The sequence below is a fragment of the Gymnoscopelus braueri genome, assembly GCF_963280865.1.
Source record: "Gymnoscopelus braueri genome assembly, chromosome: 4".
NCBI lineage: Eukaryota > Metazoa > Chordata > Actinopteri > Myctophiformes > Myctophidae > Gymnoscopelus > Gymnoscopelus braueri.
Genome location: NC_137605.1, coordinates 23,434,684 through 23,452,473, shown reverse-complemented (window position 1 = coordinate 23,452,473; position 17,790 = coordinate 23,434,684). Strand labels below are relative to the sequence as shown.

General features: G+C 44.9%; 1 protein-coding gene across 1 annotated transcript in view; it reads left to right on the top strand.

Annotated features, from left to right (window-relative positions):
- Nucleotides 1–17,790, top strand: part of cadm4 (cell adhesion molecule 4) — a 302,572-nt gene that overhangs the window by 214,338 nt on the left and 70,444 nt on the right. The window contains 1 exon segment of the mRNA XM_080425842.1: nucleotides 14,154–14,441. Within this exon segment, the coding sequence (XP_080281968.1) occupies nucleotides 14,154–14,441 (288 nt within the window).

Genomic DNA, 17,790 nt, shown 5'->3' with positions numbered 1-17,790 from the left:
TAAAAAAACTCTGGCAGGGTAAGAGTTAAAGAAGTCCTATAGTCTGTTGACAAGATCACAACGCGGTGCATCGCGGCGATTCAAGCCTTAGTTTTGTATCAAGTAGGGGTGCAACAGATAAAGGAACAAATCGATTTAATCCTCCTATAATTCTACAAACCTCTGTGCGGGTGGTGAGCCCAAAACTGTTCTGCTCGGTTCTCCTCCTCAGTGGCTGGAGCAATTGATTGATTGAATTTGCACACAGCCATTGACCATTACCATGTGCATGGAACAGCGAAGCCCGTTTTTCGCTTTCCCCAAATGTCAGCTGTTTATTCTCGTTTTTTTGTGTTTGCTGGCTCCTGGATTACCAAATCATGTGCTATATCCCCCCACGGGTATGGTCTAGTTCATTATTTAGAAAAAATATCTTTAATCGATTTCAATAAATATAATCAATTTGGGAGTTAGATTTTGCTCTTTTTCTTTCAAAGTTTGTCAGAAATGTTGCCGATCTACAAGCTCACAACGCTTCACATCAATTTGTTGATGTATAAAAAAAATCACACCCAGTGTGAAGTGGGCGGTGTGGTCACAGTGGTCATCACAGTGATGGAAGTTCACTTAAAGAAAAGTAACAATTGTCATGTTTCCCTAGCCAATCACAGTCCTGAATAGACTGTGATTGGCCAATCACGGTGCAGGGTTAGGGGGGTACACTGGTGGCCAATCACAGCGCAGGATTTGGTGTGCAAATATCCAAACCTCACATATAGGGGTGGTTTCACCGCCCAAAAATAAAAAAAATAATCAAGGAAAACACGTGTCCCTATAATTCGATGAATAAAACAAATAATCGATAGAATGCAATGCGATGAAAGATTGCGACTATAGCCAACACCGACTGGAGACTCCTGAATCACTGCCCGCCACACCCTCCTGTCTAATAGCATCAGGGTCTTGAGCTCTGCAGTGTTGTTAGCTCCGCTGTCACGCCACAGTGAGTAGGTGGTGGTGCGCCTCTTTCCCTGGCTGTGCCCTGGGGTTGACTCCCACAGTGTCAGTTTGCTTTGCCGACGGTTTCGGGTGCCTGACACAGTGCCCACTGCCCAGCCAGCCTCATCCTTCTCTCTCTCTGACCCTGTCTTTAACCAGTGGTATAGGCCCCCCGACGTAGAGAGGTCCGCGTTCCATGATGTGGTCCGCCCATGTGACATTCGTAGCATTCTTGTGTATAGACGCCATCCAGGACCTTCTCGTGCTGTACTGTGGAACGTCCATGGCTCGGCCCCATACAGCACTGACTCCGCTGTAGCTGCTTCTTGAGGTCATCTCCCATGTCAGATTTACAACACTCTCCTCATCCCATATGCGGACCTTCAGATCTCGTTTAACCCATTAATACCTGAAGCCGATTCTACAAATGTCTTCTAAATCCTTAGCAGTTTTCTGATCAGTGGTGCTCAAACTTTTTCATGTCAAGGACCCCCCCAAATGATATGTATTTGGGCCGCCGACCCCCATCTCAAAATATTTAGTTCCAGGGACCCCCCAGAAGCAAAGAATAGAGTTAAAAATGTTCGCTTTAAACAATATGTACCGTATTCAAAGATTTGCACACATTTTCACGATTTTTCAAAAATAGCAGATCTACAAGCTCATAGCGCGGCACTCGGTGCCGCGCTATGAGCTTGTAGATCTGCTATTTTTGAATAGCCAAAGTGTAAAATAATGCTTTTTATCTCAAATCTAAAAAATTACACAGCTGCGTTCCAGGTCTTAATAGACCATATTCACACGGCGGCCATGTTTCTATGAAGTCAATGAAAGTAGCCACCCCGGGTGGCGGCACTTTCAATGTTAAATTCCAATATGGCCGCCGTGTGAATATGGTCTATGGGTAAAGAAGTCGAGGCACTGAAATGTTTGAAGTCCTCAACTACCTCGAACGCCGTGCTGTTGGCTGCTGTGGCAGTGGTTTTGCCCTCCGTCGATAGAATAGAATAGAATAATCACTGAGAAAATAATCAATAGGCTCCAAAGTAGCCTGACAACGCGTCGCGCGTTCGAGTCCCGATCCCGACGGCCTTTGATGCGTGTCACTCCCCATCTCTCTCCCCATTTCCTGTCAACCTACTAGCCTGTCAATAAAGGCATAAAAGGCATTTTTTTTCGATAGTTTCAGCCCTATATCAAGCCCACAGCCATCAGCTCTATGTCGAGGGTTCTAGATACGTTCCTTTAATGGATGTTTATGTTACAGGGTGAATGGAGAACCAGGTAGATTGAAGAAGGCGCGTTCGTTTTTACCACCCACCCAGCAATTCTGTAGAAGCAACACTAGAGGGAGCCACAAGCCAGGCTTGTGCACAAACATATATGGCTGCGACCACACACACACAGTCACACACACACACACACACACACACACACACACACACACACACACACACACACACACACACACACACACACACACACACACACACACACACACACACACAAGCGCACACACACGAGCTCATGCTTTTTTTGGTTTATTGAAAGCAGGACTGTTAAGATACTTTTATTGTGTTCTGGCTTTTGTTTTACTTTCTCCCTGACACACACACACACACACACACACACACACACACACACACACACACACACACACACACACACACACACACACACACACACACACACACACACACACACACACACAGTGATCCATGAAAAGAACTATTCTGTCCCTATCGGTTTACAACTCAAACGGCGCTGAGTCAACAAGTGGAGCATCGGCCGGTCAGCGCGGGCACTCGCGCCTGGAGGCGCGAGGGCGCGCTTCCTCGGCCTCAAGCTCCACTTGTCGGCGCGCCTCCGTCGTGGACAAGCGTGTGCGTGTGCACGCGTGTTCAGCGTTCCCCTAGCGTAGCTTCCTGGTTGCTATGTGGGGGGGAACAACAAAAGACATGGGTCCGCGTCGGCACATCAAAGCCCCGCCTCTCCGCGTTCTCCTTCTCCTCGGAGGAGGAGGAGGACGGTTTATTTCGCGAGGAGGAGCTCCTCCTCGCGAAATAAACCGTCCTCCTTCTCAGAAGGAGGACGGTTTATTTCGCGAGGAGGAGCTCCTCCTCGCCTCACGTAATAAACCCCCGCCTCGCAGTGCCGCGTCCTCCTTCTCCTCCTCCTCCTCCTCGCGAGCCTCGCTAATAAACCCTATCTCGAAAAGCCCCGCCTCGCCCCGAAGCCCCGTGCCTAAAAACGAGCGCTCTGTCTTCAATCTACCTGGTTCTCCATTCACCCTGTGACATTTACACCACCTGGAGTTAACAAAGACCCTCCGCCTTTCTTGTCTTCTCTGTTTATCCCTGTTGGCTGGACACTACCGCGAGGCTGTCTGGTCTCAAATAAACAGATAGTCTGGTAAGTTCCCATTCAGCCGCGTCTCCGTCAGCACAGTAATCACGTTGGTCTTTCACCAGGGATGATAGCTTGACCTTCTTGTTGGCCGGCGAGCTCACATTCACCATGACTACAGAGGGCAGGTAGGGTTTAAATAGTGTTCCTCAACCTTTTGAAAAATCTCAAAAGCGTTTTGCAGCCCACCCATTTTCTGACCGTATAACACGGCAGCCTGCTATTTTATTTTGGCTATTTTTGAATTCCTTTGTGAAAGTGGTTAGGGTTAGGGTTTTTTAAATGTTGAACCAGTGAAAAGTGACAACGAGGAGTTTGTGACAAAATAATAACAACAGTGGAGCCACGGGAACGCAGGTACTTTTTCCCATTTCCTGGAAAGTAACGGTTGGTTTTGGACATGTATACTGTTTCCACCCAACAGCGAAGAAATACACTATTTTCCATCTGCCGGTTATGTGTGTCCATTGTTCTAGCTGGAATTGAAACTAATGTAGCCTATAACTAACTAAAAAAGACCACGAAAAACAAGAAAGAAGTCACAAAAAAGTCTTGAAAAGAGAAAGAAACTAGAAACACAGGAGCGCTATACTGCAGTAAAAACCGGCAGCCACTCATATAGCGGCAGAACTACTTTATTGCTCCAATTACAAGTGGCTAAGGAGGTCTACCTTAAAGGTGAAACATGCCATAACCCACAATGAAGCACCACACGCACAAAAGAAGACGAAAAAAGTAAAGAAAGAAACGAACAAAGAAAGATCTGAATATCCACCCTGAGGTCTGTAGTGCTGCACTTCATTTTGTGTCAATTCCGTCTCACTCCGTCTGCTGCCCTTCCTTCCATTACCCGCCGTGATCACTGAGCGATACGGAGCAGTAATTGTCCAGGTGAAGTCGCTACTTCGGGAAACCTTGCTTTCAACTCTGCCCAATTCTGTCAGATCAGGGCTATGTGCCATTAAGTATTTACACAGCCTGCTCCTCCTCTCCTCTCCTCTGCTACCTCTCTCTCTCTCTCTCTCTCTCTCTCTCTCTCTCTCTCTCTCTCTGATGAAGGTGAATAGAGAGGGGGAAAGTAAGAATGAGACAGAGGGAGAGCGAGAGAGGGTCGGGGGGTTAAGAAAGAGATGGCGACAGCTGCGCCTGAATACAGAAAAGGGCTTGTCAGGAGACAGACAGAGAGTCGTGGTGGAGGGCACAGAGGAGAGCACCGCCAAATGATGCAGAGGTTCAGGAGAGGTGTTAAAGCACCGACACACGGAGACCGCTGGCGACTCATTTGGCTCCTGTATAAGCCCTGAAACTGGCCAGGGCCATTTTCCTCGGAACATAAATAACACCGCTGTGATGTGTTCCCCCCTCCCCCCCCACACTTTCCGTCCGTGCATTGTGCTCCATCACTCACTGTAGGGCTCGTTCCATTTCTGGTCTATTACCAACTGCCAGGCACCAGCCTAACAAACCAGAGTCTCTTTCAGTGCCCTGGCAACACCTCTCCCAGCTCCAACTCATTTCCAAAACGAAATCTGCCCCCAAATAGGCTGCTCGCTGCTGTTATGGCAGGAGTGAATGAGGTTTGCCAGGTTTGCGCGGAGAGCGAGCCATAATGGGCATGTTTTATGAGATTCCACGGTGCAGATATAGCTGTAATAGAGCGGCGAAACTGTTCAAATGGACCCCTCATTTGTGTCTCAGTGGCCCGTATCTCTCTCTGCCTCTCTCTCTCTCTTTCTCTCTCTCTCTCTCTCGCTCTCTCTCGCTCTCACTCTCTCTCTTTACCTCAGGCCCTCTGCCGCATGCAAATGAGGTGGAACAATAAAGGTGAGCTCCAACTCGTACAAAGGTCTGACATTTAGTTGCCATTTAGTAAAGAGAGGGGGGAGAGAGAGAGAGAGAGAGAGAGAGAGAGAGAGAGAGAGAGAGAATAGATGTAGCTATCAGTAGGGAATTGGGGCTCTGGCACAGTTTGAGGGCAGGTTTTTGTTAGGGATTAGTGTGCTACACGGCCGAGAGAAGGGTGGGCTTCACCGCACCGCGTCTCTCCCTTTCTCTCCCTCCTGGATTCCTGTCTTTCTCTCCCTGCATCTCTCCCACCCCGCTTTCATTATGTAGTAATATTACTCCATTTCTTCCCCTGCTTTGCTCTTCTCTCTCTCTGTCTCTAGGTCTCGCACACGCGCGCACGCACGCACACACACACACACACACACGTACAAAATACAAAGCCGAGCCGTCTAGCATATGTTGTGATGAATTATGCTGTGAGGCTGTTGGGGGTGTTGCATCAGGGACGTGTCTGCCATTTTGTTATTGAGCCTGCGCCAATAAAAAAGGTGCTAAAAAACGAATAAAATAGAGAGATGGGGAAATACACAGAGAGCGAGAGGAAGAGAGAGAGAAGATACAGTATAAGGGAGAGGTTTCGAGTTGAGTCGGTACAAAGGGAGTTCGGAACGTGCGGAGTGCGGACATTGAGCCATAAGTCAGCCATACGCTGTATAGTGTACGATTACCAATATCCCATATTATCATAATTTTCCCTCCTGTCGATTGCACGCTCTCTTGTGTAACAAAGGAAGATTTGGGGGCACGGTGGCGCAGTCGGTGGCACTGTCGCCTCACAGCTAGAAGGTCCTGGGTTAGATTCCCGCCGGGGACGCTGTGGGCGCTGGGGGCGTGTCTTCTCCTCCGCGTCATCAGCGCCCATATAGGGCCTATACTGGAGTTTGCATGTTCTCCCCGTGTCTCCTAGGGTAGTTAATACCCTCACAAAAACATGTAGTAATCCTGGTCACTATACCGCCTCCCCCATGACAGCCGGGTGACAAGAAGGTCAGTTGGCTCTCATGCATTGAAGGAGGCATGAGCTCGGCTCTGGGCTCCCTAGGCTGGCGGGGGGGAGTGTAGCGCCCAGGATAATTGGCACCGGGTGAAATAGGGTTACAAAATCGTGGGCTAAATACTGCAGCATATGTACTGTACTCTTCATTGGTTCTCAAAGTGGGGTCCGGGGACCCCCCAGGGGTCCTTGGTGGGGTACCCAGCTAAATAAGTTAATATACAATCGTTTTAACCACTTTAACTATGATTGTATACACTTTGGCTATTCAAAAATAGCAGATCTACTAGCTCATAGCGTGGCACCGAGTGCCACGCTATGAGCTTGTAGATCTGCTATTTTAAAAATATACCTTTTTATACATTTGAAAACTTGTGAAATGGTACATTCTGCATAATGAGTACTTTTACTTTTGGTACTTTAGTATATTTTGAATACTTTTGTACTTTTACTCAAGTACATTTTGAATACCAGACTTTTACTTGTAACAGAGCATTCCTACATTGAAGTATTGACGCGTTTACTTAAGTAAAAAGTACTTTTTTTCCCACCACTGCAAGGCCACCAGAGGTGAAATACCTAAATCAATTTACAACTGTACAGTAGCTATGCTTTACGAATGCAAGCAATGTTGGAGGTGGAAATAATTCTGTAGAATCAGACATTACAGGAAAATGAGGACCAAGTTCATAAACACATGTTACATAGCTAGGGAGGCACACACGAGGTTCACACGGGGTGAAATTGAGATGCTGCGCGGTGTTTATTGAATTTACAATTGACCTTTTGAGATGATAGGTTTTGTTTCTCTTTGTTTCCCTTCTGTTTATTGTCTCTAGGCTTTGAAGAATTGTAGCATTCAGCCCCATCAGTCCCGTTTATCTCGGGCTCAGCCCACTACAGTAGCTTGTCTGTTACAATCTCCCTATAACTCAAAGGCATGTACTGTACTAGCCCACGTTAACCGGGTCAATCCGTGTAATTTTTTAGATTTCTTTGGGCTATTAAAAAATAGCAGATCTACAAGCTCATGAGCTTGTAGATCTGCTATTTTTGAAAAAAAGAAAAATCGTGAAAATTGGTGAAAATCTTTGAGTAGGCTATGTATACATTTTTAACTCAAATCTTTGCTTCTGGGGGTCCCTGGAACAAAATATTTTGAGATGGGTGGGTGATGAAAAAAGTTTGAGAACCACTGATATTATAGCAACATACGTTTTTTTTAATTTTTTTAAAGCTGTTAGGATTTAGAAGACATTTGTAGAATCCCCAGAAGCAACGATTTGAGTAAAAAAAAAAGTGCATTAAAAAACATATATATTAAATGATTTGCACAGATTTTCACGATTTTCCCCCCAAAATTGCTGATCTACATTGAATAGCCCAAAGTATGAAATAATGGTTATAGCTATTAAAAAAATCTAAAATGACACCATATGCGTTCCCGGCTTGATTGAGTTAAGGATTCACACCCACTAACCGTTGATGATTACAATAAACCCGACGTGCGAGTCACTTTCCCCCAAACAGACTCCTGGAATGCTTTGCCACATGAATATTGAATGAAAGCCAATAAGATGAACAATAAAAATGCCAAGACACAACATGAACAATAGGGTAATGGAGGTTAAAGCAGACGATTGGAAGAAAAGGGAAAACTCTTAACAGTGTGGCATAGCTGCTGCTGTGCAACTGGTAATGTTGAATATCGTTGCTGTCGGAGCAGAAACCTTGTATCTCCATATTACAACTTTTCATGGTTTTATTTGTAAATTTAATGCCCTGCTTCGTCATACTAAAGTGTCACACAAAAGTAGCAAAAATTGCAAATTAGGGGTGGGGGGGGGGGGGAGCTTAGGTTAGGACTTTAACAGGGGCCATTTTCGAATTGCAGCCTCCTGAAGGTGTTTATTTTTGGGCAGTTTTGAAAGTGAGTAGGGTTTTACACTCCTTCACTCCTTTAGGTAGGGCATTCCACATTTTAGTTGAACAGCATGAGAACGAGTTCATTCCCCTTTTTTGTGCCAAATCTGGGTTGAACATGATCCGTGGAGCTGCCTCTGGTGTTATGATCGTGGACTTCATTTACGTTTTGGAAGTATTTTGACAAATACAGCAGGGGGATCCCAATGTTGTGGTGTATCTTGTAGACCAGGCCCATTGTAAGTTGCTGTACTCTGTCCTCAACCCTAAGCCATCCAATCCTAGCAAAATGAGCAGGGGTTAGATGGGTTTTGTGTTTGAGGCCAAGAAGTAGCCTTACTAGTTTGTTTTGGGATGTCTGGAGCCTTGTTTTTAAGGCCTTGGTGTTGTTGTGATACCATGAGGAGCATGCATAATGGAAATGACCTTGTATGAGGGCCTCTGCAAGAATCATCAAGGTATTCTTACTGACTCTATTCCAGCGGATGGGTTTTTGGCCGAACTTTGCACTTGATTTTATTACTGAAGCCGATTCTACATGTCTCCTAAATCTCAACAGTTTTCTGAAAAACGTATGTTTCTATATCAGTGGTGCTCAATCTTTTTCATGTCCAGGACCCCCAAAATGATATGTATTTGGCCGCGGACCCCCATCAAAATATTTTGTTCCAGGGACCCCCAGAAGCAAAGATTTGAGTTAAAAATGTTCGCTTTAAAAATATATATATTCAAAGATTTGCGCAAATTTTTCACGATTTTACAAAAATAGCAGATCTACAAGCTCGTAGCGCGGCACTCGGTGCCGCGCTATGAGCTTGTATATCTGCTATTTTTTAATAGCTCAAAGTGTAAAATAATGCTTTTTAGCTCAAATCTAAAAATGACACAGTTCCAGGTCTTAATGGGTTAATAAACATTGTCATGAATACTCTATGCTTCCAGTCGCTAGTTTAAAGTCTTCTTTCAATCACCATGATATGCGTTTTGGTAAGTCCCATTTATTTTAAACTTAATGATAAAGTAGGGTATCGTTTCTAGGGTTACTACTGGTTCTACCGAGTGAAGACCCGCCCCTCGCTGCCGTTTCAGCCAATAGCATTAATTTCCGTTTGCATTTCGGACCGGATATAGAAAGATGCTGGATTTGAAATCGCTGCAAAATAGGCTTCATTTATGGTCTTTTTTTTCACGGTCTATGATTGGAACACAGGTTTCCTTTTTCCATTACCTGAAAAGCAGTGGTTTGGGATATTGAGGTTTCCACCCGACTGCGATGATATGAACAACTCTCAAAGCCGCTCTGGGGGCCAAGAGAGGCCTCTGTCATTGTACCAACGTAGAGCCTGGAGAGCTTCTCCATGAGACAGACTTGTGTGTGAACTCTCTCTGAACTCCCTCAGTTTTATTTCAAAACTGAGGTTTTTCACATTACAGGAGCGCTATCGGTGCCAAGGCAAGATAATGGTCCCCCGGTGCTGCCACACTCCTCGGCCCGTAATTTCAAGTTTCTGTTCTCCGCAGAGTCGTACGTATTGGAGTGACATTGCAAATTAGCGGCGGGCCGGGCCGGGCGCAAACTCTGCTCTCATGGTTTGTCTGGAAAAGAGAGATAGAGGTGAATGTTCACTAATGCAGAGCAATGGAGTAAGTTATTCTCCAGCTGAAAGGCTAGTGGCATTAAACTTAAGTGGCCCCTGCTTCTCTTTGCATGCCTAAGTAGCTAAGTAGTGATTTCCTTTTCTTGCAGAGGTGTGTGGGTGAGCATGTGTAAGGTCTCTGTGCGTTGACATTATAAGCATTTTTGTTTGACTGTGTGTATGTGTGTGTGCGTGCGCGCTTGTGTGTGCATGTGTGTGATGCATATAGCCTAATAATAACTAGAAAGGTGCACTTTAGTAGAGCACACATCCCCACCAGGAGGCATGCACTAATAGTCATGTTTACTCTCTGATGCAGTAAAGTCAAACTGCACCTCTGTCTGTCTGTCTGTCTGTGTGGATGTCTGTCTGTCTGTGTGGATGTCTGTCTGTCTGTCTGTCTGTCTGTCTGTCTGTCTGTCTGTCTGTCTGTCTGTCTGTCTGTCTGTCTGTCTCTCCGACAAATTGAGCCACTTGAATAGATACCAAATAATCAGTTGTGAAACTCAAAAATTGTTAAAAACAGAAAATGCCTCAATAGAAGTTGTGGTTTGGTATAGCGTAATGACTTTGTTTCCAGTGAGTGTCTCTCTCTCTCTCTCTCTGTGTGTGTGTGTGTGTGTGTGTGTGTGTGTGTGTGTGTGTGTGTGTGTGTGTGTGTGTGTGTGTGTGTGTGTGTGTGTGTGTGTGTGTGTGTGTGTGTGTGTGTGTGTGTGTGTGTGTGTGTCTGTGTGTGTGTGTATAGTGTATAGTGTGTGTGTGTGTGTGTGTGTGCGTGTGTGCGTGCGTGCGCGCAACAAGTATTATCTGTTATATTGGGATGAAAGTCAATGACCGTGAATGCTGTCACTTTAGTGGGATTGTTCTCAATCTAGGTCCCCTATCACCCCCGACAGCCAATTAAAATGTAGGCTACGTTCCTGCTCTGAAGATGAATGTTTATTTATTACTCTGTGTTGCTTATATAATTTAGCAAACATCTAATTGAATGCCTCATTTAATTGATTTCAAATTTCACTGGACCGTTTATTACCCGACTTCTTAGGGAGCATGAACAACAACAAAAGCAATAGGCCAGGGATACATTGTATTATTATTTAGTGTTAAACAACGGCTACAATTATACATTCAGACCGTAATTAGGCCTCGTTATCGATCACAAACAGCAATAAAAAATGCAATGATTTGATATCAAACTGGAAGTATTCTTAACCCATTCAAACCGGGAACGCATCTGTGTCATTTTAAGATTTCTTTGGCTATTAAAAAATAGCAGATCTACAAGCTCATAGCGCGGCACCGGCACTTGTAAATCTATAATTTATTTTTAAATTGTGAATATTTGTGCAAATCTTTGAATATATATATTTTAAAGAGAAACATTTTTACTAGTTTTTTAGAAGACATTTGTAGAATCTCCCAGAAGCTAAGATTTGAGTTACAAATGTTTGCTTCAAAAAAATATTCAAAGATTTGCACAAATGTCCATGTTTTTTCCCCAAAAATTGCAGATCTGCAAGCTCATAGCGCGGCACTCTTTAGACAGCTCATACAAGCTCATACAAGCTCATACAAGCTCATACAGCTCATACAAGCTCATAGCGTGGCACAGAGTGCCGCGCTATGAGCTTGTAGATCTGCTATGAGCTATGAGCTTGTAGATCTGCTATTTTTGAATAGCCCAAAGAAATCAAAAACAAAAAAAATGCATTCCTGGTTTGAATCGGTTAATAATGGTCCCACCATAAAATATAGAAGCAGAGTATTATGGACTGTGCTCCAGCGATGTGTGGTTTGTGAATGTGTGTCTAGACAGCCACAATGGACTCCTTTTCAAGGGTACTTTGTACTGCTCTCACGTAACACGTCAGGAATTACCGTGCCATTTTTTAATAAAGTTAAAACCACCCCAAGGTTGTGCAATTCATACGCAGACCTGCTGAAGCCGCTGCATTTGTCAACAAACTATTGAAAATGGTGCTGTTGTTTTTTTTGCCCCGGCACTGCTAGGATATTGTCAAAGTGGGTAATGGATGGTATGGATGAGCAACCTTGTGGGCTGCTGAATAAGGAACAAAACAGAACATATTTCCATAAATGTTGGCTGCAGCCTGAAACAATATATAACGCTGTTATGGTGAAATTGGTGACCTACTGAATTATGTGAGGAACGATGCTTATAACGACGGGGATCAAGAGTTGCAGTTGAATAATGCATAACACATAAATGCGCTTTCAATGATTTTCACTTGCAGTTTCTTAAAAATAGTACAGTAAAAAGTCTTCATATGTAATATAAGAACACATTTGGGTGTCCTGAAAAGGAATCCATTGCAATCGTCGACAAGCTATCGAAAATAGTGTTTTCAAGCTATCGAAAATAGCCAATCGCATGTTTGCAATTGGCTAGTTCCATGCCATAGCCTGGCATGTTGCTTATCCTCTCTGCTGCGATTGGCTATAGTGCCAGTCAAACTATAACAAAATGGGGTCTAATAACGGCAGTGGTCAAAATACTTACAAGTAAAGGTTCTGCTTACTTAAGTCATAGTACAAAAGTATTAGCCTGAAAATATACTTAAATTAGAAAAAGTAGAAGTACTCTGCATGCAGAATGCCTATTTCAGAATCAGATATATCATGCGTTGGACTATTGATCATTGATCATTAACCACTTAAGCCCTATTTTATACTTTGAATATATATTTGAAAAGCTCACAACGTGTCACATCGCAGCGCGTTGTTAGCTTGTTGATTCGGCCATTTTTTAAAAATGTACAAGATGTTTTATTACAAATTTCATTCATTATTAATACTCTAAGAGCCTCTTCTAGTCGGCTTGCCTCCCACGAAAAAGGCCAGACACAAATGACAAAGAATACCTGTTACTCAACGTAGGAATACAAGAGGTGAAGGCAGTGAGCATCCACTCACTGAGAGCGGATAATATGAATGTCTGCTTGTAAAAAAATAAATAGAAAACATTTCTTTCAGAAGCATTATAAGATGGCATGAATGTCACCAGCCTGAGCTCTTCAGCGGGGGGTTTAAGAATGTGTGCATTTCTGTATTTAAATTACAAATATTTGTTGGTGTGCTTTTTTTTGTTGCCCATTTGGCCCTTCAGGTGTGCCTTCCTTCCTTCCTTCCTTCCTTTTTTTTACTGATCCTTCTCCATATGAATGGCATGTACAGTACAGGATGTCAGCCCCAATTTAGGTCCTCACTTCACTGACACATAACAGGGGCATGAATAGAAAATGAGCTCAACAGTGAATGATGAACTCCCCCCTCCCCCCTTTTCCCCCTTCCCCCATCCACTTCCTGCCTCTTCTCCTCTCCTCTCCTGTCTTCTCTACTCCCCCCATCCATCTCTCATTTCTTTCTCCTCTCTCACATCTCCCCGTCTTTCTTCTCTCATTTCTCTCTCTCTCTCTCTCTCTCTCTCTCTTCTCCACCTCTCTTCTTGCTGTCACTCTCTCTTGTACTGCATGCACTCTCTGATTTCCCATCACTCTTTACCGTCTGTCTCTCATCTCCATCTTTCATTGTCCACGCCCACCTCGCTTTTAACCCCTCCTACATCGCTTTTAACCCCGCCTACCTCGCTTTTAACCGCCTACCTCGCTTTTAACCCTGCCTACATCGATTTAACCCCGCCTACATCGCTTTTAACCCCGCCTACATCGCTTTTAACCCCGCCCACCTCGCTTTTAACCCCGCCTACATCACTTATAACCCTGCCTACATCGATTTTAACCCCGCCTACCTCGCTTTTAACCCCGCCTACATCGCTTTTAACCCCGCCCACCTCGCTTTTAACCCCGCCTCCCTCTGCCCACCTCTCCACATCCGGATTTGCACTATTCCTCTCTATCCCCCACCCACCCTATACCACCTCACCTCCCATTAACCCCACCTTCATCCCTGACCCCCCTAAACCATTGGTTCTTCAAAGATGGGGGTCCTTGGGGGGGGGGGGGGGGTACCACGGGGTCCCCAGCAAAATGTCTTAATATAGCGTCACAATAATTTTAACCTTTTATACTTTGGCTATTTCAAAAATAGCAGATCTACAAGCTCATAGCGCGGCACCGAGTGCCGCGCTATGAGCTTGTAGATCTGCTATTTTTGAAAAATGGTGAAAATGTGTGCAAAACCTTCGAATATATATTTTTTAAAGTGAACGTTTGTAACTTAAATCTTTGCTTCTGGGGGGGGGGGGGGGGGTCCCTGGAACAACAAATTTTGAGATGGGGGTCCGCGGCCAATTACATATCATTTTAGGGGTCCTTGACATGAAAAAAGTTTGAGAACCACTGCCCTAAAACCCACCCTCTCCCCCCCCCACCCCCCCCCACCCACAGCCCTGAAGGATGACCGCTTCCAGATGGTGCTGTTCACGCCTCGGCTGGTGCGCATCGCCCTGTCCAACGTCAGCGTGTCGGACGAGGGCGGCTACTTCTGCCAGCTGTACACGGACGCCACGCACCACCAGGTGGCCACGCTGTCGGTGGCGGTGCCGCCCGAGACGCCGGCCGTGGAGGTGAAGCAGGAGGCCGTGGAGGGCGGCGAGGCCGAGCTCACCTGCGTGTCGCCGCGGAGCAAGCCGGCGGCCACGCTGCGCTGGATGCGCAACGGCCGCGAGATACCAGGTATGATATGGTGGTTCAGTGGTGTAAAGTAACTAAGTACGTTTACTCAATTACTGTACTTAAAGGCATACTAGGTAACGTTTTCAACAAAACTAAAGTTAAATTGTATATCTTTTGTGAGTGGCAAAAGTTTCACTACACCCACTCCATGAATTTCACCCCCGAAAGCCTTTTATTTATATATTTTCTATTGAACGTGGACTGGGGGGACTTTCCCGGGAAAATGACGTTCCTGGCCAACGTCATGACGTCGTGGCCGACGTCCTGGCCGACGTCATGACGTCGGCCAGGAAATACCGCAACGGTTTCCTGTTTGGCCAGGAACTACCGCGCTATTAACAAAAAGGAACCTCACGCTGATTTCAAGAGAATGTAGGATTGGAAGATCGAAAAAGAACAGAAAAAGAAAGCACAGCTCATGGTAACTAATGCTCCACTGGCTAAGAGAAACGATCCGTAGATAGTATAAAACAATTAAAAGATCGCTTTTTGAAACGCTTCCGGCTTCCGGTGAAAACGAATGGAATTCTGGGTAATCGAGGACTACGGAAATTGTATGCAGTGACGGTAGTGACCAGCAGAGGTTGCTAAAAATCGTTATTTGTGATTCTGCATTGTACAACTTTAAGTACAATTTTGAGGTATTTTTTTTACTTTACTGGAGTATTTCCAATTGTCTGTACTTTTACTTCTACTCCGCTACATCTCAGAGGCAAATATTGTACTTTTACTCCACTACAATTATTTGAAAACTTTAGTTACTAGTTACTTTGCAGATATAAATTATGACATTATAAGACATACCATAACCAATTTAGCTCTATTTTATATCTATGCTATTTGAAAATAGCAGATCTACAAGCTCACAACGTGTCGCATCGCGACGCATTGTGAGCCTGTAGATCGGCTATTTTTAAACATTTTTTGTACATTTACTTTTGGAACTTTAAGTACATTTTGATTCCAATAATTTTGTACTTTAACTAAAGTAAAAAAAAAATCCGGACTTTCCCTTGTAACAGAGTACTTCTACATTGCAGTATTGATACTTTAACTTAAGTAACATTTGAGTACTTTTTTCCACCACTGTATGGTATGGTTTAATGATCCCACAGGGGAAATATTTTGTTCCTGTGCAAAACACAGGATAGATACAGAACAAAGACACAGCTAGGAGTAATAAAAAAAGACTCAGCAAGTAGAACACATGGGGATTTAGGAAAAGAGCACCAGAAACCAGGTATTCTACAGAAATCTTGCTCGTTCCTCAGCACTCAGGACTGCCTGTGAAATGAGGTGGTGACAGAGCTTTCAACAGGTGTAGAGATACAAGCGTGGTCAGAGTGCTCAACAGTATATAAAACAGACGCCAGAGGGCTGCTGGTTTTTCACTCTAGACTTAATAATGTGAGACTAACACAGATGTGGGTGAGAATAAAAGATTCAATAAGCTTTGATATCCGTTAGAGCAAGCAGCGATTCATCGTTGGCGATCATTAGGCACATCAGCAAAGAGTGAAATCAAGTTAACATTGTATTGTAATTCACTGTGTGGTGAAATGGAGAAAAAGAAACAGACAGTTGGGTCCCCAGGTGGGCAGTTTAGAACCACTAGTTTAAAGGGAAAGCCAGTACACTTAAGGTCACGGGTTCGATCCATTCAACAGCCACGCGCCTTATGTCAAAGTGTCCTTGAAGGAGTCTTACGCCGCCCGCACGTCCTGTTCAATGACACTTGCCAAAGTGCTGCTTGCCCACTCATTACAATGTCCTCGGGGAAGGGTGTTAAATAGATGCCTAAGATGTCAAATCCATGCAGATGGACTGGAGGCCAGATGGATAAAAAGGCACAGAGAGAGAAGCGGTAAGGTCATCGGCGGAGAGAGAGAGAACTTTTGGCTCGGCTGATGGGTCGAGTTCCTTGCAATATTTATACACGATCCGCTTTCAGATGATGAGACAAACTCAGAGCTTTTGTACTGCGAGCAATAAAGCCCCTTGGAGATGTTCTCTCCAGTTAATGAGAGAGAGCGTGTGTGTGTGTGTGTGTGTGTGTGTGTGTGTGTGTGTGTGTGTGTGTGTGTGTGTGTGTGTGTGTGTGTGTGTGTGTGTGTGTGTGTGTGTGTGTGTGTGTGTGTGTGTGTGTGTGTGTGTGTGTGCCTGTGTCTGTGTTTGTGTCTCTCAGCGTCGGTATGTTGTGTGCGTGTGTGTGTGTGTGGTGTTGCGGTGTGCATACGGAGAGAGATGAATACATTATCAACGATTGGAAATAAGGGTTTATTGAATCTGCTCCTGAAACTTTCTTTCTTTCTGTCTAGTTTGTCCCCAAGTCACAAACGCTCATCTATCAAAACTATGGATCCGTGTCTAATTATCCTTCGCATGCATGCACACGCGCACGCGCACAGACACAACGCAAACACCCAAACCCCTGCGTTTTATGCATGCGTGTAATGTATGCCGCTCTGTTTTTTGCCCTCTTAATTTTTATCACGCTCTCGTGCATGCGTGCACACACACACACACACACACACACACACACACACACACACACACACACACACAGAGAGAGCGCGGTGTCATTTTCTCTCACATTCTCTCTCTCTCACCCACACATCCACACATTTTTCATTCATCTTTGTCTTAAGTCTATAGTGTCTCTCTGCCTCTCGACCGGCTCTGACAACTAATCCATCCATCCAGCCATTACTCGCTTCTCTAATTGGCCTCTCCCTCGCGCTATCTCCGGCTCTTTTGGGCCTCCTCGTGTTGGAGGGGCCCGTGGCAGAATAATACATCTAAAGCCCTGCATGTTTTTCCCTACAATGCGTTTACCAGGCTCCCCTGTGGCCTACAGTTAAATTAGTCTGTGATGCCACGCTCTGATCTGTCCCCAGCAACCCCCCGTTTCACAAAGCATTTCATTTTTCTTCTTCTTCTTTTTTTTGCATCCCTAGCCATGTCCCTCGCTGGAGCTCGGGGCTGTTTTTTTCTATCCCCCCCCCCCACCCCCTCCCTCCTTCTCCCGTTTAATTTCATTTCTTTAATAAACACCCACAATGATCCAGGGTTCTCTGATGAGCTCCTGAGAGCACACAGCTGCCTCAGGAGCTCCTTTTCCATCCACTTCAGATAATTCCGGAAACTTGTCTGGTTTGTCTGGTAACTCCTGAGCCAAAAGTGCAGTAATGCTGCGGTTTTGGGTGGGGGTGGGGGGGTGGTGGTCGTACGTGAGGGGAATGGTGATTAAATCATCTTTTATTTTCAGGTGGTCCCTTTAATCTATTTGTCAGCATCCCCTTTTTGCCTTTCTCTCCCATTCGCCTTCATCCTCTCTCTCTCTCTCTCT